General features: G+C 39.8%; 1 protein-coding gene across 1 annotated transcript in view; it reads left to right on the plus strand.

The window, feature by feature from the left end:
• The first annotated feature begins 6 nt into the window (after positions 1–6).
• Positions 7–24918, plus strand: part of EXOC5 (exocyst complex component 5) — a 29287-nt gene continuing 4375 nt past the window's right edge. Inside the window, exons 1-15 of the mRNA XM_064461056.1 lie at positions 7–155; positions 4929–5020; positions 8632–8779; positions 9183–9377; positions 13643–13707; positions 14138–14166; positions 14316–14425; positions 14909–14953; positions 15053–15193; positions 16286–16368; positions 16832–17041; positions 18237–18384; positions 20554–20662; positions 21376–21496; positions 22283–22369. Coding sequence (XP_064317126.1) covers positions 129–155; positions 4929–5020; positions 8632–8779; positions 9183–9377; positions 13643–13707; positions 14138–14166; positions 14316–14425; positions 14909–14953; positions 15053–15193; positions 16286–16368; positions 16832–17041; positions 18237–18384; positions 20554–20662; positions 21376–21496; positions 22283–22369 — 1610 coding nt within the window. The 5' untranslated portion in view covers positions 7–128. The remainder of the gene's footprint in view (positions 156–4928; positions 5021–8631; positions 8780–9182; positions 9378–13642; positions 13708–14137; positions 14167–14315; positions 14426–14908; positions 14954–15052; positions 15194–16285; positions 16369–16831; positions 17042–18236; positions 18385–20553; positions 20663–21375; positions 21497–22282; positions 22370–24918) is intronic.

The raw sequence follows: 24918 nt of genomic DNA on the forward strand, positions 1-24918 counted from the left end.
GGCGGAGGCGGCGCCGCGGCGGCTGCTGCTGCTGCCGGGGCGGCGGGACACAATGGGCGGCAGCGGCGGGGAGGCGGTGGGCCGCTGAGGAACCCCGCCGAGGAGCCTCGCCGCCCATCCCTGCGGCCATGGCTACCACGGCCGAGCTCTTCGAGGTGGGTGCGGGTAGCGCCGGGGCTCTCCGGGGCGGAGGGGGCTGCGCTGGGCCCCGGCGGCGGGAGGCGGTGGCGGCGGGGACGGCCCGGCTCTCTGAGGGGATGGGGCGGCCTCTGCCCGGGCTGGGAGGCGGGGAGGGAAGCGGGACCTCCCGCCCGGTGCGAGGGCGGGTGCGGGGAGCGAGCGGAGCCTGGGGAAGCGGCGTGTCCGTGTGGGGGGCTGAGGAGGCGGGGGCGGCGTCCCGGGGGGGTGCAGCCCCTCGCCCCTTCTCCGGCAAGGGTTTAGGGTTTTCCCGGGGCCTCCTTCCCCCGGGGACGGGGTGCTGCTCCCAGCAGGTCACAGGCCATGGTAGGCCCGGCCGCCGAGCAGATAACGTGACCCTTCTCCTCCCGAAGGCACGTACTCAGTCGAGCCCAGCACCACGGTACCTCAGCACAGCTTCTACTTTTCTGAAATAAGGAAATAACTCTGCCCTGCCTTTAGCCTCTGGGGAACTGAGGCACAAGAAGCCAAATAGCTTGCCCAAGGCCGTGCACAGGCAGGGCGGGAATATTGCAAGAGTCTGGCAAATTCTTCTCTCATGGCCTGGACCGCAGGCTCTCGTGATGTGACCTGTGATTAGTACAACGTGTTTGTCCCCACTTGCAGCTGCGCGGGGATGGGGTGTCCTTACCAGGTATCCTGTGCTTGCTCTCTGAGTCACGCCAGGGCCGGTTGTTCGTTTGGCGTGTTAACGCTGGGACACGCTTTGCCCAGCCTTCCTGTTTCTCTGGAATATCCTTTATCTGTGTTTCATATAAATGCATTGTCCGCACTCACATTTATGAATCACTTTGACACAGGAGCGTTATGACTCATATCTTTTGGCTTGCATGGTTTAAAACAAATAGCAAGCCTGATATACCACGTTTGAAGTAGCCAGGTGCCAGGTTGTATACCCTCTACACCTCTCTAGCTGTCCTAGGAGTCCATTGACTTCTCAACATGATGACACTGTGGTTCTGTTCTTGTGGGATGTTGAATGTGAGAGAACTTGTATGTGGAAAAAACCCCTATGTTTTGTCTGCTTTTCATCGTGCGACAATTTGTTCCATTTTGCAATAGCAGTAAAGATGAAATTGCAGAGTAGGTGAGACCTTTGTGTAGAGACAGGGCTTGAAAGTATGTTTTCCAATATGGAAACCAGTATTTCTTTCTCTCCTGCTTTCGCTTCTCCGTCACTCCAAAGTCAAGAGAGGTTTTGTTGACGTTCACTAAATTAATGTTGCCTGCTACAGTAGTTTGAAGTTACTGCCACGAAGGTTAAAACATGGAAACACATGCTGCTTATGGGAGTAACCCTGAGCTGCATGCTGAGGGTAGTGTTTGCCTGCAATGTTGACGTGTAGTGTGTTTGAAAGTCATTTTCAGTGTAGACGCGTGACATTGTGTAGAAGGATCTCTGCTGAAAAGGGACACAACATGGACTCAATTCTCCCTCATGTAACTCAAAGCGTAATTTAACAATGGTAACTCCTAAACTGGATTTTAATGTGCCGAGGTCCAGTTTAGTTTCATTTATACAGACCAGATCAAACCAGGGTATCATCCACTTCAGGCTTATCTCTTATTAAATCAGTAGTGTTGGCTGAATGGATAGGATTGTGTTAGCTCATCCAGAGCTAGAGGGAAGTTCAAAGCTGTGAAGAAATTGACTGTTGGGGCTCATCTGATAACGAGGCAAAGGACTTGCAAATGACATTTGTAATAGCTGATTTTCAGCAATTTCTGCAGAACTGGATAGGAGACTTAAAATAGGAATTAGGCTGTCAGATAGCTGTAGGTAACCCTATTATCAAGATAGCATTAAAAAGAGTAAATGTATATGGAAGGCATGATAAACAAAACTAAAAAGTTTTTGGATTTGCAGTGGAATGTGTGAAGTCATGTCTTAAAATGACGCTGTTGAACTTCATTTATTCCTTATAAATCAAATAGATTGTTTTTAGCACACCCTTTGTGAAAATTTGGAGGAAAAAGCTCATTTTGTTTCTCTGTTGGTCAGTATTCTGCATGTAATAATATCACCTACGGCTACTATTTATTCAATAATACAGAACAGGGTTTATATGATAAAAAAAACGAAGGACAGGTCTCCTATGTAAGCGTTCTTGAAAAACAGGTGTCTTCCAACTTATGCACCTTTAAAATATTAGTACACCTGCATATAGGAGTGATTCTGCCATCATTTAGTTCTAAGTAAACCAATTAACACTCTTTGCAGATGTGTCAAATTGTTAAAACAGAATGCAGGTTTACAATTTTCACAGAATAGCGGGTGTTGCAGAAGGAGAGAGGCGGACGGGGAGATGGGACGAGCGCTGCGCAAGAGGGGCACGTATGTGAGTGCCTGCACTATGGGAAGGGCAGCGGAGGAGGCTGGGCTGCTGCTGCTTCAGTTTGGCCTCATGGCTGGCCAGGTGGCACCAAGTTTGGGGTTAGCCACAGCGTTTGTGGCCATGTGCCCGGCTAGCTTTGGGGATGCAGGGGAGGGAGCTGCAGGTGCTCTGTGTACACATGCACTTGAGGGAGTTTTCGAGGAGTACAGCGGCGTAATGGATTGAGCGAGATTGGCACTATAATTTTTTTTGAGGGTCTAGGGCATGTATGTCTTATTTCCTTAGGAGAGGAGGCTTTGATAAGCTTGCAGAAAAACTCTGAAAGTGTTGTTTTGCAAAAGAAGAAAAAATAATTCAAGGTCATTATGTGCGTATGTGAAATCTTTTTAGTGCGAATGTCTGAAGAAAGGGAATAGGAAATGTTACATACGCACATGGAGTATCAGTAAACAGCGCACCTTTATGCAGGGTCCTTGCATAGCACTGTACTTGGCGTTGGTATCCTTGTAACTAGAGTGGTACTCCAGCTGAATTACGGGATCTTCAGAGGAAAGATTGTGATTTTCATATAAAAGAGAAGTGCTGCGAAGAGCCATAAGGTAATTAGGAAGCTGGAGGACTCCCCTGAAGGGAATGTTACTGTATTGTATGGCTCATTTCACCTATAATTAAAATTGCAAAAATGTTCCCTAACATTTAGATGTAAAGGTGACGTAAGGAGAGAATTTACACTTGGTAGGAAAACACTGCATTATAAATTTTGATGAAAAGGATTCATGTAAAGGAAACTAAATATTGTGTATCAAGAACAACTGGGCCAAAGTGATTTGTAGAGAAATTGTGTGTGGTATCATCCAGTTATTTTTGGAGCTTAACCAAAGAGGCTGAGCAGCACACAGTTACTCTAGCCAGTCTTTTAATGAGGAGTTACTGGGTGATCTCTTGGAAGGGTGAAACTTGTGTCCTGTCTAGCAGAATTCAGCGTGTTGCAAAGTATATTTAAAAAAATGTTCTATTTCTGTTTAATAGCTGGGCCTGACTGGATAGGGCATAATGTGGTTTTGAGGAACATCAGACCTTGAACTGACAATATTTGCTTTCCAACCTGTGGTTTTAGTTATTAAAATAATACTATTAACAGTGTTTTTTCCCCTCCCCTATTACTCTGACAAGGTTTTAGACTATTGATACAAGAACCAATTTGAGACCTGCGGAGGGCTGCTTATTTTTTATTATTTTCATTTTTTTTAAACCAAACTTCATCAAAAGCAGTGGTGGCACCTGTTTTGTTATCAGCAGTGAGTTGTGGCAAGTACCACTATTAACCAGAGCCACGCTGGCTCTGCGTTGGGCTGTTTTTCACAGTTTTAGAACCACTGCTGCATGTAATTTAAAAGCTTGCCGTGAAGTCCCGGTGGTTGTGAGAACACTTTGCTTGCTGATCGTAGATTTGCCGATGTTAGCACCTAAACAGTACTGCTAGATCACTAATGAAGCTGAAGTGATAAATACTAATTTTTTAAAGGATATCTGTTGGACTGTGTTTTGAGTATTTAATATTAACTCCGTGAAGAAGTGTTTGAGCTGGCTTAGGTATTAGGCCAACTAAAACAGGAGCTCTTGGTTTTATAATGAGGTCTCTGCATTCAGAAAACATTGTTGGGTGGTATTTTTATGGAAGATCCAGCAAATATTATGGAAGAAACTCAAGTAACCTTGTGTTTTTAGCATCACTCATGCCCTGTTTTTACTTTTTGGGAAAGTCAGGTCCATCATCTGTTTTTATGCTTGCTTTGTTTTTTTTCCCTTTTTATCTGCCTTGTTTCTTCAGCTGCAGTTTGATGTTGCACAATGTCCAGTAGCAAACTCGCACTGTTTTTGCCGTGGGGCAGCGCCTTGGTCAGCTCTGCTTGTGATGCCAGGTTGTGAACTGCATCAGAGAGTTGAGCAACTGCAAAGAAAACTTACTTTTTCACATAATCTTTTAGACAGACCGGTTCTGCTCTCTGATTTGCTACACAGCTGATGGCTGGGTCTCGTGATGTAATATCTCAAATCAGTGTAGCTGCTGCATGGTTCAGACACTTTGTAATGACAAGCTGTAAACTCACCTGGAAATAAGGACAGGTAATTAAGAGCCAACTCTTCATAGACCTGCAGCAAATTCTTTGCTAAGTTTGGCAATCTCGAGACTAGATGTTCAAACCCACCATATTAAGAACAGTGTTCTCTGTATTAAATACGTAAACATAAGAGGTGACGGGGTAATTGTGAGCACTGTACTTGCTCTTGATTGTAGTAAAGCTTCCAAATGCTTTCAAAATTATTTGTAAGCAGCTGCTTAAGGACCAACCTGCTGTGGCACATTGTAAGGAGTTTTTATTCTGTGGCTAGGAGCCTTTTGTGGCAGATGAATACATCGAACGCCTGGCATGGAGAACACCTGGAGGAGGTTCCAGAGGTGGAGAAGCTTTTGATCCAAAAAGGTAAAATAAAATTGCATGATGGTTGAAGTGAATGTATCTCTAATTGTACAGTTTTATTACACATATAACAAAAAGCCTGTATGTCGTGTTGGTGTGTGCCCAAGGAGGCTTTCATTTGGGAGAATTGCTAGAATTTGTGACCATGAGCCAATTATTCAGTAACAAGAGTAGGGAAAGTCACTTTCTGATTTAGACCTTTTGAATGAAGAATTGTTGTTTGTCCTTGTCAGACATGAATGTTCCAAAGCGCTAGAGTTGCTGGATTAAAGCATAATATGAGGCTTCACTGCTATGACAGTTAAGTCAATTTAATGAGTTTCTTGCTAGTTTAGCTCCCTGAGCTGGCTTGTTTTTAGACCCAGCATTTTATAGTCCTGATGCAAATAAAAGGCAGAAACAGGTAGGATGGGAAGAAAGGCAGGAACGTGGCCATGTTGATTCTAGATTGTTTTAAACTGAATTTATATAGTCTGAATCAAATGAATAGCATGCTGCTGCTGAATGAAGATGGGTTTGTGCCCTTCTTCCTTGCTCTTAGCTGCACACCGTGATGGCTCACCTTGAGCTAGCTCCAGGCACATGACCTCATGATAAACTAATCTGACCCACTAAAACATCAGAAGACTAACATGACAGGAAAAAGAAATCAACTTTTTTTTATAGTTGGGTTAGCAGTTTTGGGGGACTGGGAGAGCTTGGAAGCCAGTGCAAAGGGAGGAGGTTGTGTGTCTGTGAGTGAGTGGCAGGAAGGGATGTGGGTGTGGGAAGGAGCAAGGCTAGGGTAGGGGAAGTGGGGAAGGTGGAGTTAGTGCAGGACCTTTTCTTGTTTGTGGTGAGATGGCTTGGTGCTGCTGAGAAACCTTGCTCAAAGCAGCAGCTCCCTGGTTACTGGGCCAGCAGTGGGTTGTGCATTGGTAACTCAGATGCACAATTTTATACAGCAGTGTTCAACATCTTGGCTTCTGTACTCCAAACCTCTGGATTTTCTTTTCTTTTTGAAAAGAGGGACTGTTTCAAGTATGCTACTTTTTTAGCCTTTGTACCAGTATTGCTATTCTTTCTGGAGATGTAATTAACTCAAGTGTTGTCATTTCTCACGTGATTATAACTTGGGAGATTAGCTTCATCTTCTTCCTGTTGTGGTTATTGGAACACTGCTGAGCTAGCAGGCTCAATAAAAAGTTTAGCTACCTGAATGTTAATTTAGTTTATGGTGATATGAATTCAAAAGTGCAATAGCTGTTCCTTAGTGACTTCTTATCTACAGGATCTTATTCCCGATTGAGATTTTGTAGTAACCGGAGCTGGAACTCTCTTAAGAAGTTTAGGAATTACTAACTTCATAGACAAGCTGTTTTTATTCAAAAGCAGATACAAAAAGCTTCATTAGCATGGATGAAGGACATTCCTTCTGGAGCAGTCAGGCACTTTGGAGGGTATGAGAGGAGGAAGGATATTGGAGCTCTAGCAAGATGCTTGAACCCTTGACGTTCAGCCTGGGGCCTGTATCCTATGCAGAGCTTTACAAGTGCGTTAAGCAGGAAGAAGCCTGGATATACACGACGTTGCTTCCTGTAGCTTTTTCCCCATAGCTGTGCCTAGTATATTCTTCAGGGTAGTTAATGATTTGTACGAATACCAACTCAGTTTAACCCATCTTCCATATTTCTGCTGGTTTGTTTGTGTTAACTTCTGTGAAGCACTTGCATATTTTTTTTAGGACAAGTGGGAGAATCCTGCAACAGTAAATATTTTTCTTGTGTGATCTAGTATTGGGCAGGGAGCCAAAGTTAATATGAGAAAAAAACAGACCCTTTGTTATAAGTTTTTCTTTTCTGTTTTTAGAAGATGATCCTTTGTTTGATAGAAAGAATATTGGATTCTTTATTTCTGTTCTGAGTAACCTGATCAGCAGCTACCTCTTCTACTTGAGCATTATTTCCCCTCTCACTATATTGAATACTTTTGATGAGTTGGCACTATACCATTTTAAAAAACAAACCCCAAACTGAACTGAATCAGCTTGTTAAAATGCATAGAAACTATCTGTGCTTCTCTAGGCTTTTGTTTAAAAGTATGCTTTGTGTCGCTTATTGCTTAAATTTTATTTTAAAAAGACTTCTGTAAAATTAAGTCTGTTCCTTATGGTTTTCTGTGGAATCTAATGCAATATGCTAACTCTTAAGCTTCTGGCAAGCAGGAAATGGAGAAAAGAAGTCATAAACATCTGTCCCAGTCCAGCTTTCTTTAACAAGTTGTGCCTCTAGGTCGCTTACTGCTGTAAACATGTCACTTGAAATAGGTTTTTAGACCAATACAGTGAGCAAAAAGGCAGTTCACGTGCTTTGAGCAGCAGGGGAAAAGCCAGACATTTTAGCAGCAGAAGTTAAAACTGAAAATTTGGTGACCACCCTCCATGCTCGTAAAGAAAATCACATTAATATCATTTAGGTGTTGGTCAGAGAAAGCTCTAGATGTTGGCCAAGAGGGGTACTGTTACTGGGAGGGAGTCATGTGGGGGTAGAATAGTATGTTCTGCTTTTCCTTTCTGGTTGTTGAGAGTTTCTAGCCTGTGTGTGGGGAACCAGGAGAGAAACAGCGTGCTCATGCTGCCTTTCAGCAGCACTGCAGGTTGGAAGGGCTTCACATTCACAGTCTACCTTCTGAGCAGGGTATATGTGAAAGCGCAGATTCCTGAGTAGTCTAGAAATAGCTCCCTGGAAGGGATTCCTGTTTCTTCTCCTCTCCTGCTTTGACATTAAACCTGGACAGCAGAGTTCTTAAATCTTTCATATGTTTTCAGTTATTAGCATGGGTTCTATGGATGTGCAGGATCTAGGAATAATCCACTTCTTGAGAAAAGTATGAGCTGAGAAGATGACTGGAATGGGACAGAATGGACCAAAACAGGAATGAGAAAGAGGCAGACATTGAGAATGGAATGAAAAAGAATAGAGGAAATTTAAGAATGCATTCAGATGTAGTGTGTTTGGGAAGAGTAAAATGTGGGTCTGAAAGAAAAATAGAAGTGATGGGTAAGAGCAGGAAAAAACCCCTCTTTAAATGGTACATGTTCTAAAAACCCTTTAAATAGTATATGTTCTAGGAAGAAAAGAAGTGAAGTCACAAAGCAACATGGTTATAACCAAAACAACATTATGAGACTATATGATTGTATCCATTGCCTGTTAATAGGATGCTGATTTACAAGTTTGCAGTAACATGTACAGTAGAAAATACTTTCCTGTTATAGCCCTTACATTGAAGGGATGTAGTGGCCTAAGCTCTCTTTGTCCTTACAAGACTTATTTAGGGAAGATGGGGTTATAGGGATTTTTGTACTTGTGGCAGAGCCACGTTCTTGCGTGATTGGTATTTAGGTATTCCCCTCTCCCCGGCCTATCTTTTATGTGATCGCATAGCTTTTACATAGGCATAGAGTCCGCACACCTTGAGCGATGCAGTTTAAAACAAAATAGCATTTGTAAGTTAGACATGATTGTATCAGCCTTGTAGGCAAGTTCTTTTCCTTGAGGTTTTTTTTAAGCTCTCTGCAGAAGACAATGTCTTTCAAACTAAAGTCTGCTTTTGTGTATTTTATTTTAAATCAGATTATTGGAAGAATTTGTAAATCATATCCAAGAATTACAGGTAATGGATGAAAGGATTCAGAGAAAGGTGGAGAAACTAGAACAGCAATGCCAGAAAGAAGCAAAGGAATTTGCCAGGAAAGTACAAGAGCTGCAGAAAAGCAACCAGGTAAAATCTAAAGAGTATAGTCAGTGCTAAGCTGTGCAAGTTTTAAAAGCATCACGTGCTCTATTAACATTTCTTGGTACGACGTGCTACTGTTTGAGATAAGAATAAAGAGGGTTTGATGGAAAAAAATTCCCCCTGTCAAAGGGGGCTTATCTGTGCGTTCCATTAATGAGTGTTAGCTATTCTGAAAGTAGCGAGTCTTCACAATAGTTTAAAGGAAGACACTAAACTTTAAGCAGTCGTGTGTACTTAAGTAATTAGTGGTTCTGAGTAGTTCCACGAGACGGCACCTGGAAAGCTGGTGCCTGCATTTGCTATGCTTCTTACTGAAGTAAATCTAGTGTTTCCTAAAGTACAGTAAATGGAAATCAGGAGTTTTGTGTCCGTGTCTACGTTCTCCCAGGTTGCCTTCCAACATTTCCAAGAACTAGATGAGCACATCAGCTATGTAGCAACTAAGGTCTGTCACCTTGGCGACCAACTGGAGGGGGTAAACACGCCACGGCAACGGGCTGTGGAGGCTCAGAAGCTGATGAAATACTTTAATGAGTTTCTGGATGGAGAGCTGAAGTCTGATGTTTTTACAAACTCTGAAAAGGTAAGAGCTGTCAGCGGGATGAAAGCAGTTCAAAGCAATAAGCAGTACTGCCCTAATTACAAGCTGCTACCATGACTTACCATGGTCAGACTTCAAACCAGTGAGTGACTGACTTGTTAAAGTTTCATTGTTCTGAAATGTAAATTAACAACACTAGGCTGCAGATTGCTGATAAAGCATTTGTATTCAGTGATGCTTAATGTGCCAATGTTGGCATTTTTCATTTTATGAAATTATCAGAGATTTGAGAAATGCTGGGAGGGCAACTTTAGAGTGCATACAATATCTGCCTTTTTCCTTTGAACCCATTGCCTCAGATCCATCCTGTAATGCAGAATGTTTCTGAATACAACTTCTTTGTGAGACTTTACTCTGTTGGGTCAGTCCACTGGCCTTGGATACCTTTTTGTCACAGCATGCCTTTGGGCTTTGTATAGTCCTGTGGCTACATCTCCACCCTCTGAATTTAGAGGAACCGCACAGGAAAACTTCAAAGAAATGTTAAAGCATTTTGTTTTTCTTATGGTTCAAGAGTATGTCCATGAAGCAAATATAATGTGAATGGTGTGGCTAATGGAAATAAACTGAAGTAAAAGTGTCCAGCTGTCAGCAAAAGGGCACGTATTTGATTTCCCGGTGCAGTTTGAAAGATAAGTAGTTGGTTTGGATTTGTTTTTTTTTTTTTGAGGTGTGTCCTGAAGAATCTTTGTGGTCTCCTTAAATTCTGTGCACTGGTATGATTGTAGTCAGGAAAAAATTACAGTATGTGGGAACAGCAAAAACATGGTTTGCACATTCAGCAAAAAGTATGTTCTTGAAATGCAGCTCATAAAGGACCCGAGAATAGGTTAATAGTCATCCCCTCTCTACTGAGCTGAGGTATCTCTCAGTGAAGTGAAAAACTAATAATTTCATATAGTTGTAGTTCCAAGAAGTCAGCTGCATAGTGACTTTCAATTCATGGTCTGTGGTTATATGGTAATTACCAGTTGATAGTTTGCCTTAATCAAAGCGGGAGCACATCAAAACGTCTCTGACTTCCTAGGAAAACAGGAAGGTTTCAACACAACAGAAGTTCTTCTATAGATAGCCTTTTCCATAAGGTTTTGTTTTGTTCTGTTTTTCGAAGTAGAAATAAAACATGCATTTTAAAAATATTTAATGGCAACATGGTAAATAACAAAGCATAAGTTAGAGAATTGTATGTTGTCTGCTGAACAACCTCATATAGAATTCAACTTTATTTGTGGCTTAAAGTTTTGTAATACTTTCTGTTGGAGGATCTGAAAGAACTGGTAGATACATAGGGTAAACCTGGAAATTGGTAAACAGATTAATCTTTATGCACCCTGAAGAATAATAAGAGATTCAGCAAATCTGGAGGAAGGCAAATGTAGTGAAGGCCAGAAGTTCTTGTGCCAGTCTGCAGAGGAAGTGTGTGGAAACACAAACAAGATTTTCTGGATACAAGTTATCTTACTGAGACTAATTTCAGTCAAGGTGGGTTAGTGCTGTTCTGTAACTTTTTGCCTCCCAGTTTAAATAGTAAGTAGAAGTAGTGTTTATAAAAGAACCTGCCTAGACATGTGCTATCACATCTTAATGCATCTTTGAACTAAAAATAGTCCTAAAGTATGAGAATTAACAAATACCCTTAAAGGTAAAACCTTAATGCTTTGTCAGTGTCTTCTGATCTTCAAACTGATGTGAGTTTTAGATGGTGTTTTGGAGGATGTTATGATTTTTTTTTTTTTGTACTCTGCCATCCCTCACAAGTGTGGGGTTTTTTTTGAGACATTGAGGGCAGGAGATACTGTGAAAGGAGAGGCAAGAAAAGAATTATAATGCAGTTATTTCCTAGGGAACTCATATTTTTCTCAGTAGTGTCAGTTCTTAATCTGTTGGATTCCTTTCCCGCCCCCACCCCCCCTCAAGTTGTTGCTTCCCACAGTCCTTTCTCCTGGCTGTACTGAGCAATTCCTAACTTACTGTCTTTGTGAAGGCTTTTCCTTGCTGTCTTGTCCCACATTGTATCATGTGTCTTCATCCTCTGAATCCTATAATTTCCCTTGCACTCCCAGCTATCCAGTCCCTCTGCTGTACTGAAGTCTTGAAGTGAGCAAATCACTCCAGTTAAAACAATTAAACTATCAAAATGATCTAGCAGCACACTGGTTTATCATGCAACAGCATTGTCCTGTGTTTAATGTGTTTGCTATTCTTCTTACATCCTTTTCTCCATTTATGTTCTGTACTCAGCATTATTCCATTATGCCTTTTGACTTCTTCATAAAAATGTGTTGTACTAAAATTCTCTTGCCGTTATTTGTCCATGATTTTTCAGATTTTTTTCTAGATATCTTATAGCCTTTAAGTTGTGTTTTACAGAATCTGTATTTTTATTTAATAGTTTACGGCAGAAGCCTGATTCAATTAAAAATGAAATATGTCCAGATTTAAGCAGAAACCGTGGAGAATTGATTTGTCATGGCTTCTGTTGTGCATAAGAACAGGCCCTGAATTCAATAAAATCTAAGTTAGTTAACAGCTATTATGTGAAGAGGAGACAAAGGAAATGTTGCACTTGTGGTGTGTTTTGTTCTTTCTCTTTTTTTGTAATATTGGTGAATAACTGCTAGTATGTAGATTATTCCAATGACAGGAGTATCGATCACGATTGTTAGTTAGGCATTAAGGTTGCTGTAAGCTAACAGAAATAACTGCTGTTCCATTGGATTTATTTGAAGAGCGTAGCTGCTTGTGACTTAAGAGGCTATTGTAAGCTGACAGTTCAAAACATAAGCTGCTCTTAATAAGCAGAATGGATATACTTTATGAGAGCCCCTATTTTTTGCTGAACCAACCAACCTAGAGCGATGCCTCTTCTCTCTATTCTTACCTGTGTGCCTTGTTCTATTCTTAAAAAGTTTTAATCCCAGCCTGAACTAAGTGATGGGAGAACGGGATTTCATGACTGACTTTCCTTTCACTCCAGTTCCTTGGAACATGACTAACAGGAAGAACAAGACAAACTGCATGTTCTCCATGTTCTCCGTTGTGTCATCTTACAAAGATTTTTGCTTGAATGTAGTAGCTGGAGCTTTCATTGCCCCCTTTGAGGTGCCTTCCAGTCACCAACAGAGCATGATAATGCCTCTAAAACCACGCCAGAGCTATGTCCATTTTGGGCCAGTCAACACTGTGTGCTTAAATCCACCAAACTTCAGCTGTAACCAGCTGCATTCCCTACATTTTCAAATTGGTGTGTTCTGTAGTTTTAGTTAGCCAAGGGAACGGTCACTAAGTGCTAACTAGGTATGCTTCCCATGCTGATTGATCGTGGAAGAATAAATGATAAAAGGTTTTGCTGCCCAGGACAGAGCAGAAATTTGCGTGCTGCATTAACTTGTTAGCTTTTGTATTCATGCAACTATTAATATGTTGTAGATGCATGATTAACTAACTTTCATCTTGATTTTTGCTTTGGACCTCAGAGTTTATAATTTCTAATACAGCTTCCATTTCTTCTTCCTTGGGAGAATGTGAGGTACTCAAACTATGCTCTGCTCTGTTCCCCGTTTTCCCCTTTCTCCCCTCTCCATGCCATGATCGTTGTCATGGCCTTTTTTGGAATCAGCTATACTGCTAATTTCATCAATTGCAAAGAATTCTCCAGTGCTTTTCCTGACGTGTCTGAAAGGGTTGCAAGCCATTTTACTTCCAAGTTCAACAGAGATCTCTCTTGTTTGGGTATGATTCAGTAAGACTTTTATCCTAACCCCTGGTAAAGTATAATGTTGCAGTTCAGCCACCTCTGTTACAGCTATATTTTTTACTCCCTGATGGAAGGGGACGAATTTTCATGAGGTTGGTCTAGCCACATCCTGATCTAATCAGCCCTGAGGAATCTTTGGTCTGCGAGCTGTATGCCTATGTTGGCATAGTGCAGTGATGAGCTATTTGTCCAGGTAGCTTAGACACAAACGCAGATGTGCCCAATGTGGATGTATAATAAAAGATTTTTTTATTCATGTTTTGACCTAAATAATTTTATGTTTAAAAAACCCAAAACAACCCAAAAACTTAAGCATCATAAAAATACATACAGGAACTTTAATGGGGTGGTCTCTTCCATCGGTATATCAACTCAACCAGCTTTAGAAATAGGAACTATGTGTATGAAAACTGGACAGTGGAGGGGGAGGAAAGGAGTAGCCCACAATCAGACCTTCTGTAGTAATTCTGTCATGTTTTATTCTTAACAGATTAAAGAGGCAGCTGATATTATTCAGAAACTGCATTTGATTGCACAGGAACTGCCTTTTGACAGGTAAAATTCTGTCTGAACATCTTTTAAAAAAATCTTCACATAGCTATAATTTTTGATGCTCCCTTGTCTACTTTATTGGTGCTTTACTTAGTGATTCTTGTTGCTTTTGAGATGGATTGTGTGCTTATTTATCTCTCCTCTATTCTAGAATTGGCGTTCACACGCTCATGGTGTGGGATCATCTTTACATACACGTCCTAAACTGCTTAACAGACTTTTAATGGGATAATTTTGCTGGGCTGACTTAATGCTAGATTTGAATTAGATGCTTGTAGGTTTTTATGGATATAAAGCATATAACTTTTCTGTCGTCTTTGTGTTACATGTTTTCATTTTGAAGTCAAGTGCCTGTTACTTGTGGTCTAGGATGTCTGTGACTTCTCTTGTGGTGTGGATTTGAATTTAATCATGGTTTTTTTTTTGTTAACAGATTTTCTGAAGTAAAATCAAAGATAGCAAGTAAGTTATCTATCTAGTTCAATCCATATTCCTATATTTGAATTGTTAAAGATGATTAAAGAAGTATGCAATACTGTCAGTATTGTAGTGTTTGTCAGTGCTTGTATTTAGCCTGATGGATTTTTCTTGTTATCCCCTTTCCTCTCCAGGTAAGTACCATGATTTAGAGTGCCAGCTAATTCAAGAGTTTACCAGTGCACAGCGGAGAGGGGAAATCTCCAGAATGAGAGAAGTAGCAGCAGTTTTGCTTCATTTTAAGGTAAAAGCTGAGGGTTTTAATTTAAGTATATAAATAAAACAACCCACAATATAAGAAGTGCCTGTTTAAAGTGAACATATTAGTATGGGCATAACCACCATACCAGATAACACACATAAATTTAAAAATACTGAGATGTTCTAGCTGAAATCAAGTTCAGGGGAATAAAAAAGGCAGATGATGGGTGATTGGAGGCAGTGTCAGAAGAGACCATTCCAAGATCATCTTTCCTTCTGTGTGTGTGAACTGACTTTCATACCTGAGAGAGAGTGTTGAAACCTGTGGTTTATCTCCATGTAGGGCGATGATGATAAGTGACGGTATGTTAGGTTTGTGACAAAAATGGGTTTGAAAGAGTCTATGCTCTTGATTTTGGTTTTTTTGCAATAACTTTTTCACAGGGCTTGTATTTCCTTGAGTTCATTCTATACTGAAAGCATGGAGAACGTGCTTTAACATTGAGTTGTTTTGCTCCTTCCGTAGGGCTATTCCCATTGTGTTGATGTGTACATAAAACAGTGTCAAGAGGTAATGTATTTTGTTTTACATGTATCTCTCTGGGTGTTGATTTATTTAGTCGTATAGGTAGTTGTAAATATATTGTGAAATGTGCTTCTAAAACCCTAGGGTGCATTCCTGAGGAATGATGTCTTTGAAGATGCAGCTATTCTCTGCCAGCGAGTGAATAAGCAAGTTGGAGAAGTCTTTAGCAATCCAGAGACTGTGCTAGCCAAACTCATTCAAAATATCTTTGAAGTTAAACTTCAGGTATTTCAAATTTTAACATGCTGATGTTTATTGAAGAAACTTTTAATCCAAAAATATTGTATCTAGTAATAACAATGAGAATTTAAAATATTTGTCATCTTGTATAAGGATGTAGAGTGACAGCTGATTGCTCTGAAACAATTCAGACAGATAATCAAGCCTATATCAAATATAGCTGCTTGTACTCTGAATACAGCGCAACTGAAAATACTCAGATTCAGTATGTAAAATTATAAGGGAATCAGTGTGTTCATTAGCTAGTTCACAAGATATCATATGCACTTCTGATTTCTTCTGTATGCTCCCTACCAAGAATATGTCAGGAAAAGAAGTTTCACATTTAATATGTATCTTCAATCTGTTCATTCTAGTAATTGGGTTTCGTGTGTGAGGTTAGCATTGAACAAGTGAAAATAACTTATGTTGTCAATACTGTCTTGCAGCTAATGCAATATTTATATGAAAGCCTGGAATAGTTGAAAATATTAAGTTTTCCATCCTGCCAACACACTCACCTAAGTGTGTAAAGTCAACAACATGACTATTTGTTGCAAAAAGCTATTTCCCTGTAGATGTTATTCTCCTTACAGTGTAGAGATTGAGCTCGTCTTTCAACCCAAAATTTGTGTGTCAGTTTTGACTTACTATTTTATGGTAAATATTTTTATCCAAATATTCAATGACAAGAAGGCTTTAAGCTTGTATCTGCTTTGTGTATGTATTATGATAAGCAAATATGTAAGCATCTCCTTTGCTTACTGTCAACTGCAGAAATGCCCCTAGGCCTCCAGTGCTTTTGATCCTTAAAAAGAGGGAATTTTGCATTGGTCAAGCATGTTTTCAAAGCAATCTGTCTTTTGTCTTTGCTTCATACACTACTGCTTTGTATTATTAAACAATTTTCTTCTGAAAGATGCATTTAACTCTATCTGTAGATAGTGCAGGATCTATAAATTGGAGATTTAAAAGCAATGAATGTATGTGTTACCTTAAGGCATGCGCTTTGCAGTCAACTATGTATAATTTAGCAAGTAGTGAGTGGGACCTGTGGCTGATAGTTATTCTTCTAACAGATGTACCCAAATTTTACAGAGTTATGTAAAGGACCAGCTAGAAGAACACAGGAAATCAGATGCAGAACAGTATCTTAAGAATCTCTATGATCTATATACGAGGTATTTGTATTTTGATGATGAAATTTTTGTTCTAGATAGTCTCTTGTAATGGATTGATTTATTATCAAGATTTAGAAAGAGAAGGCAAAAATGTAAACTTCTCATAAATATTGAAAAAAATTTATGGCCATTAACTTTTACAATGATTGCTTTCTTAAAGAAAATTTAAAATTGCCATTATTATTTTTAACGGGAAGTATTTAGTATAGGAATTTTTGAAAGTAATTTTAAAACTGCAAAAGCCAGTCCTCCACATCTCACTGGCAACTTACTTGATTGCAGTTGTACTGCATGTAACTAAACATGAATTATGCGAAGTTCTTTACTTAAATGTAAAGCTGCTAGAAGACTTAATCGCAATCAGGATTCCGTTGTGCTATGTACTTTACAAACATGTAATGCTATAATTCATACAAATTCAACCTTTTCCTCCTCTCCCCTTCTTTGTTTCTTTTGCATAAAGAACTACTAATCTGTCAAGCAAATTGATGGAATTTAACTTGGGTACTGATAAGCAGACTTTCTTGTCTAAGCTTATCAAATCCATTTTCATTTCCTACTTGGAGAATTACATTGAGGTGGAAATTGGTTATTTGAAAAGTAGGAGTGCTATGATTCTACAACGCTATTACGATTCCAAAAACCACCAGAAGAGGTCCATTGGCACGGGAGGGTAAGTTTTTTCTGTGAAGTTTTGTACTTTTAAAATGGAAGGGAGGTGGTAAGGGGAGAAGCATAGTATTTGCCATGTCAGATATACAGCAATGAACTGTGAAAGAGCAGGCTTCTAAAATGACCTACAGCTTTTTATAATTTGCTATCACTTTATGTTAACTTCTGCTAAAAAGTGTATTGCTCTCGGTACATGTGAAAGGTGATGCATGGTATTTATGCGCTCATGGGAAATGAAAAATACCAGTTAAACCTATGTTTCAACTTAGGATCCAGATCCACAAAAGGACTGAAGCAAAATTAAGGTACCTAAAGCATGTATATGTGTGTATCTAAAAGCATACATTTTTTTTCACCTGCCCAGGTCTTGTGGTCCCCTCCCAAGACCTAGGAAGGGGAAAAGACCATAGCAATGTCAGTGAGAAAGCTCTTAATGAGCCCAGAAGATGCAATGGACTTAGAGAAAGGTAAAACAAGACTTCATTATCCTCAGGGTAGAGAAACTCTAATAAAGGAGTAGTGAGAAGTGGGAAAGGAAGAATTAAAACTTGTGTGAAGCAGAGGTGATAAGACTACTGCACCTTTCAAAGAGCTACTGGGTTCGGTGTGGCAGGAATGAGGAGTGATTTGGAGAGAACAGCAGCAGCAAAGTAATTAAATGAATTAAAAAACAAAGATGAAATTTAATTTTCTTGGGGAAAATTAAATTGATTGTAGTGACTGACTGTGGGTTGTTTTATGCATGGAAATGTGTTGGAGCATGCTTGACTACATCAGGACTGCTGAGAATAGTGGATGAGGATGAGAGGATTTGTGGGCATGGATGAGATAGAAAGCTGTCATTAGTGTTTCAAAAGTACAGTGTGACAATGTATGGAGGCTAAACAGTGTCCGCAGAGCATAAGTGCCATAGGATTCAAATGAAATTACTCTTATTCCATAATGGGGAATAGCTGGTCCCATGGTGTGAGTGTGCCGTGGTAGAATGCAGTTGACCATGGGATCAGAGGTGGTAGTTTTGCATTTACTGGCAATTTTTTTTAAGCTTGCAAGACCGTCTTAATGCTTGCGTATCCTAAACTGTGTCTTGGGTTCTGTTTTGTAAGTTAACAACTAAAATATCCTAAATCATTGTTGAATTTGAGCATCACAATTTCCATCCAGTGAAATCTTCTTTCGGTATATCTTTGTTCTAGTATTCAAGACCTCAAAGAGAGAATACGGCAACGTACAAACTTACCGTTGGGGCCAAGTATTGACACACACGGAGAAACTTTTCTGTCGCAAGAAGTGGTGGTTAACCTTTTGCAAGAAACTAAACAAGCTTTTGAAAGATGTCACAGGGTAAGTTTGCTTCCTGTGATCTCCATTAATGACATAATTTTGTGTGTGAAATTAAATCTTGAGTTTCAATTTGCAGTTGAAGTATGATAGGAAGAAACAAAGGACATTATTAAACGAATTAATTCCCTTTTGTATTTTTCACTGAACCAGGGTCATAGTGGAGGCCAAGGGTTTGATTTTTAAATGTGTATTTAGTTGTATTTTCTGGTTTTTAATACTGTATTTTTGGAAGAAGTGGGGAGGGTTAAACCTATTGTCTTCATTGCTTTTCTTACTAAATTAGACCCAAGACTTGAAGCCTTTAGTGTATTTTTCCTGCTTTTAAAATGTAGAGAATAGTTCAACAGTTGTTTTTGTGTGTCAAGTGCCATGTCTTCTAGCATTAGAGAATATCACCAACAAAATGTGGAGATGAATAATCTTTAACATGGTTTACCTCGGTAACCCTCTGCTGTTCTTCAGATGCATTAGTCTAGCAAAAAAAAAAGGTGTTTTCCTTCTGATTAAATCACTGGTTTTACTGCCTGTCAATTGCCTTTTGTCTGACACTTTAGTGTAAATGAAAACCCTTGAAACTGAATTGCAAACTTAAATGCTAGGGGGTTTTTTATTAGCTAATTACACTGATTTCTAACAAATTTTAATGCCTCTAACATGTGAAATTAGCTTAGTGAGGAAAAATATTTAGAACTTCTAATATTTTATACACTTAGAAGGGCCAAAGGTATAACAAAATACAGCACTGTTACCCATACACACTGGGACGACCATCTTCCTAGTGGTGAAAGTCAGTGACTGGAAGACACACAGGTAGATCAGTATTTTTCTCAATATGGTAGTTGCTAGAAACAGATGTTGAATTCACAACATAAATTAACTTTTTACCAATTGTGCACAACTTCTGCCCCCCCCCTCCCCCCCCCCCAATCTGAATTTTTCATAAATTGTCTGAAAACAAGTGTATGTATTGGGGTGGGAACCAATGCTAAATGGACCTCAGCCTGTAAGGAGACTTCTAGAATTACAGGTGTATAACTTCTCCGCTGTATGCTGCTAGGGTTTTGTTTGTGGTCAGGGCAATTCACTATGCTGAGGAGAAGTTAAATATGTCCCTGGCTAATTAATTGTAATATTTATATCACATGACAGATGCGTGCCGATATGCTGTGTGTCCCAACTGGGACTGCTGTAGGAAAAATAAGTTAGTAATTCTGGATGTATATTGTAACAGTTCAGTGTTTGGAAATCTCTGTAACCATGTTTTGTTGCTGGGGGTTTTGTGTTGGTTTTTTTATTTATTTTATTTTTGGGAAATACAGCAGAAATCTTTGGGGGTGCTGTTACATAAATTAACTTGAACTGCAATAGTAGTCTTCCTTAACCCTAGCTTCATGAAGCCTTCACATCATTCCTTAAAAACCAAAGCCGTATTTCTTATGTGCAAAAGCCCTGTCATGTTTTTCTTTAGAAAAGGGGATTTACTGACAGGTTGCTGTCCCAAATCCCATGTTGCTTAGAGCTCATGAAAGTACAGATGCTGTGTGTGTATGTGGGCATTACTTCACTTAATTTTCATGCTCTGTTGACTCCAGCTGAACGTGATAAATGTAACTGAAGTTCAGTCTGCATTACTTTCCTGCAGTAGTGTGGCAGTGATAAAAGAACAGCTGCGCTGGGTGAAACTGAAGGTCCGTCTAACCCAGTGTCCTGTCTTTGACCATGGCCAGTGGCACAAGCTTAGTAAAAAAGAAAAAGGCAGGGCATGGATAGAGTCATCTTTCCTGTGTACATTTTCCCAGCACCCAGCAGTGTGCAGTTGAGGTAATTCTTGAGATTATGTCTGGACAATTGCGGTTTAAGGACTATTAATTAATATCTTCCTCTATCATTACTGTTGCTGTTATCATTAGAGACTGTTTATACTTTTGCTTTCTGTAGCAACCTGTGGCGTGTTGGCTTCAGTTTACTTGTTAATGCTGAAGGGTTTATTGATACTAAAGGCTGTTCCTGAAAAGTTCTCTGTATGGATACTTCTAATTTAGAATAAAATTCCAATTATTCTGGAATACTTGTTACATTTTAAGCTTATCCCCTATGCAGTATCATATAAACTTTCAAATGTACGTAAAACTGACCTTTAGGATAATTTTTTGTCTTTTTTCTTTAAAGCTTTCTGATCCATCTGACTTACCGAAGAATGCTTTCAGAATTTTTTCTATGCTTGTAGAGTTCTTATGTACTGAACACATCGATTATGCATTAGAAACAGGCCTTGCTGGTGAGTATAATAATTTCTGAGCATTTCATCTCACTGGCCTTTTTGTGGAGATGATCTTTGCAGGTCCTTGCTGTGCCTTATTGATTGGCCTTGTTCAGAATATATTGGTTAAATGATATTCCTTTGGTGTATTTGGGAGTGAGCATTTAATGTCTTCTGAAGTGTGGCTTCCATTTGGGGAATTGATGCACAGTTGGAAACATGCTGCTGTCTTCAAAAATGTTTGTCACAGAAATTGGGACATCAGCAATCCCGTCCTCTTTTAATTGTTTCCTGTGGCATAGCAGGTGAATATTTTTGTTAAGGCTTAGTGTCCTACATTTTATAAGAATTTCATGCTTGTTTGTGTACCTATGCATTTTAAAGAGCGACAGTAAATAAGAAAACTTCTTGTATTAAAGAACTTTAAAATCTTGGCAGTGAGGACCTATCTTTCCTACATCAAAGCATAAAACTCATGTTCTGAAGAAATATTTAAATTGCTCTTCCATTTTGCTTTTAGAAATTTTGAAAGCAAGATACTTCTATGCTTATGGTTATTGCCTGATATAGCTGTGAGAATTATTCTATATATGGCACCATGGTAAATTTTTGAAACTCTTAAATCTGTGATTTAAGCATTCATGGAAAAATTCTGCATATTTAAAAAATCATCATGCTAATTTTAAGAGCTGCGTATCATTACAACCCTAATGAAACCTTCTTTGCTTTAGGCATTCCCTCTTCTGATTCAAAGAATGCAAATCTTTATTTCTTGGATGTTGTCCACCAGGCCAATACTATTTTCCATTTATTTGACAAGCAGTTCAATGATCATCTGATGCCATTGATCAGGTACTTTATTTTGATTAGCATTTCCTTTGTGAATGGTCATTTTTGGTGGAGAAAGCAATTTTTTTCATTATTCTCCTCTGTTAAGAGGAGTTGATTGTTGGAGCCGTTCATCTTGATGTTGTGGGAAGATAAATGCTGTAATGAGAGGGGGAAGAAGGGAAGTTATAACAAATCGGTACCTTGGAGAATAACGGGAGAGGGGGAGTATTGATAGGAAGGAGATGCAGGTTGCTCCTTAGACCCTCACTGCTGCATTACAACAGGCCAGGACTAGAGGGGGTTTGTGGCTGCCACTGTGGGGTGAGCCGGCAATATCAGGGCTGCTGAGATTCCTCGGGGTACCTCACAGGTTCTGCAGAGGGAACAGCTGGCTGTGCCTTGCGAGCCACATGTGAACTACATGAAAGTTGCATGTTGTTGGGAGCCACGGGTTGGATCCACTTGAGGTAGAGCGCACTGGTGTGCTGTGACAGTGCATGTGAAAGGCTGGGTTTGCTCACTTACCTGCCAGGGGCTGGCAGCAGCTGAGAGGCACCGCTCGGAAAGCACAGTGCTGCCTGAAGTGTATTACAGTACTGCCCATCAGCGCTCGGCAAAGCCTGCTCACGGTCAGGTGGCTGCTCAGGCCGTTGATCTGTTTTTCTGAAGCCAGGTTAACTCCATCTAAAGTAGCCCTTTCTGATGGGACGGGAAACGTTCACAGAATCCTGTTGTAAGTACCTGCAGACAAATTTCTTTTGGTATTTTAACGCTCTGTCACACACCCAACCCTTTACACTGTTGCAGTTCTTCTCCTAAATTATCCGAATGCCTTCAGAAGAAAAAGGATATCATAGAACAAATGGAAGTGAAGCTGGATATGGGCATTGATAGGCAAGTAGAGATTTAAACTTTCTGTTAATCATTAATTCTTGTAAAAGTCCTTTGTTATGGATGTTAGCTTTCCTTTTAAGGATGAGTTATTTCTGAACACAAAATTGCTTTTTTTAATTTTACTTTTTAAAAAAATCCATAAGTATGCATTATTGTGCATAGGAAGTTTAGATTTTTTTTGTTTAGAGGGTCTTGTTTTCCATGGCAGGCTTCTGACCCACAAAGACATCTGTAAGGACATAAAAGGGTTTTGGATATGTTGAGAGTGTGTAATAATTCAGTTTTACCTTACTGTCTCAAACTACTTTTTTTGTACTTTAAAGAAGGGAGGAATGATGATTGAAATAGGTTAAAGACTTGCAGGATTTCCATTAGGAGCAAAGTTCGACAAAAATAGGTTAGACGATTTGCTTGAATCTGTACAGTGCTATGGATTAGACCTAGTCGTAGAAGTCTGCAGACCTGGAATAATTTTGATTCTGACATTGACTTGCTTTGAGGTAGTGACTCATTTAATCTCCCCCCCCCCCCCCCCCAAAAAAAAAACCACACACAAAAAAAAGAAAAAAGAAGGGGTAGCTATAAAAATTGTAAATTAAAATCATAGCTCTTTTGCAGCAGAGGAAAATAACAAACTTAACAAGCTTAATATTAGGAAATGGAGCTGTTGTGCGGTGCCCTACTTCGGTCTGGGAAGCAAGTATTTCAAGGTGGCATTAGTCAACCTAGAACATGATACCTAAGCTTTCTGTGCCTCTTTTCTCTCTGCAGTAACGGAAATAAGCCATCCTGTGGGTAACAAGGGCTACTCTGGAAATTGTTATTGAGGTTTTTGTAAGGATCACACCATACTGGAGAGGGATGAGAACAGCACTGTTCAGGAAAAAGAGGCATTGCATTTGTGTCCTACTGGGCACTTCCTGCAGAGATGAGGAAGAGATTCGGTATGTTATTTGCACCTGCGTTTTCTGCAGGTGCAAAAAGAGGTGGAGATAGAGGATGTGTAAGTGGCAATTGAGATCTTAGCTGCTCCTAAGCTGGAAGTGACCTTAGATGGCTAAACACAGTTTGAAATACTTCAACCACCGAGGCCATAAGCTTAGATCTAGACAGATATGTCACTCATCAGCATTAGAATAGTTGATAACTGTTTGTGTAAAATAGTTAATCTCTTAAAAGTGATAGTAAGACTTTCCAACAAGTCCCTGTTGGAAAATGGTATGTTCAAAGGTTTGTGGATGGAGACTTCAAAAACATCTGTGCTTTGGCACATAGAAAAGAGAGATTAGTTTTGAGATGAATGCTAGATGTAAAATGTTTGTGTGCCTGCTTACGTGCTGCTTTGTGGTGCCACTGATGCTGTTAAGAATTTATTGTCTTGCTTAAAGGAATGATCTAGTTTAAAAGAAATCAGATTTATATACTGTTTTCAACGGTATCCGATTTGAAAAAGTCCAGTAACAGCTTGTTGAATGGCATTCATAGCAACTGTCTGCCTCTGTAAAAGTGATTTATTAGCCAAACAAAATTAGTTCAACTGGCTTTCCTTTGGTTTGTATTCTGTGTAAACAGCCTTCTGGGAGTATTTATTGAAAATGGAAATTGAGGAGAATGCAAGATATGATTTCTCCACATTCCTGTTGGCATGTGGATTGTTGAATGAAGTACACTTGAAATGCAAGTCTGAGCTCTATGTATAGAAAATTAAGGTTCCCCCCCCCTTTGGATACATATGTTCTCCCCCTCACACCGACTTGAATCCTTCAAGGCTTGCAATGGCCCATGTTTTCTTTGGAGAGGTTGGAGGGTTGAAAGGGCTGAAGAAAAGGCGGGGGGGAAGGAGAGAAAAAGGGGGACTCCTGGCAAATGTAGGCACCAAGAGAGGTGTGCAGCCTCTCTCGGCTGCTTTGCTGTTTGACCTTTGGTTTGGACTTAAAATAAACCAGGGCCTTGACCTCAGGTAATGTTCTGAAAAGATAAATCCTGTGAGGGAGAAATAAATGACACTGTAAAACTCTATTATATTTCTGAGAACAAGAGAAATACCAGGCTCTGGCAGAGGAAGAGGTTTTTTCCTCCCCACCCTGCCTCCCCTTCAGTATTTTCCAAGTGTTTTCTGTTGCTTGCTTCTGAGTAATACACAATGTGATCTAATTCTGCTAAACTCTTTGGAATGCTTCCTTCAGCTTTCTGATTCCCTCTGCATTAAAGAATGCTATCCAGTTTCTCTGAAGAGCTGGATTTGAATGGATTACCTCACAATTAATGTGTCCCCTTTAAAACCAGCTGGCCAGCATGCAGTGTGCTGTGCTCCAAGACACTGAACTTGGAGGAAAGAGCTTTTAGGGTTGGGTTTTTAATTTTTTGGCTGATTCTCCTTTTTCTAACTGCTTATGTAAAATCAAGTGTGTCTTCTCTATAGAATTGCACTGAGGCTTCAGAAGAGTTGCTTATGCATGTGTGCATGTCCATTAAATGAAGTATTTCCTTTGACATGTCCTAGCACCACTTGCTTCTTACAATGTTTGCTTTCAGTTTATCTTCTGTAG

Source organism: Phalacrocorax carbo, chromosome 9 (assembly GCF_963921805.1).
Source record: "Phalacrocorax carbo chromosome 9, bPhaCar2.1, whole genome shotgun sequence".
In the NCBI taxonomy this organism is placed as follows: Eukaryota; Metazoa; Chordata; class Aves; order Suliformes; family Phalacrocoracidae; genus Phalacrocorax; species Phalacrocorax carbo.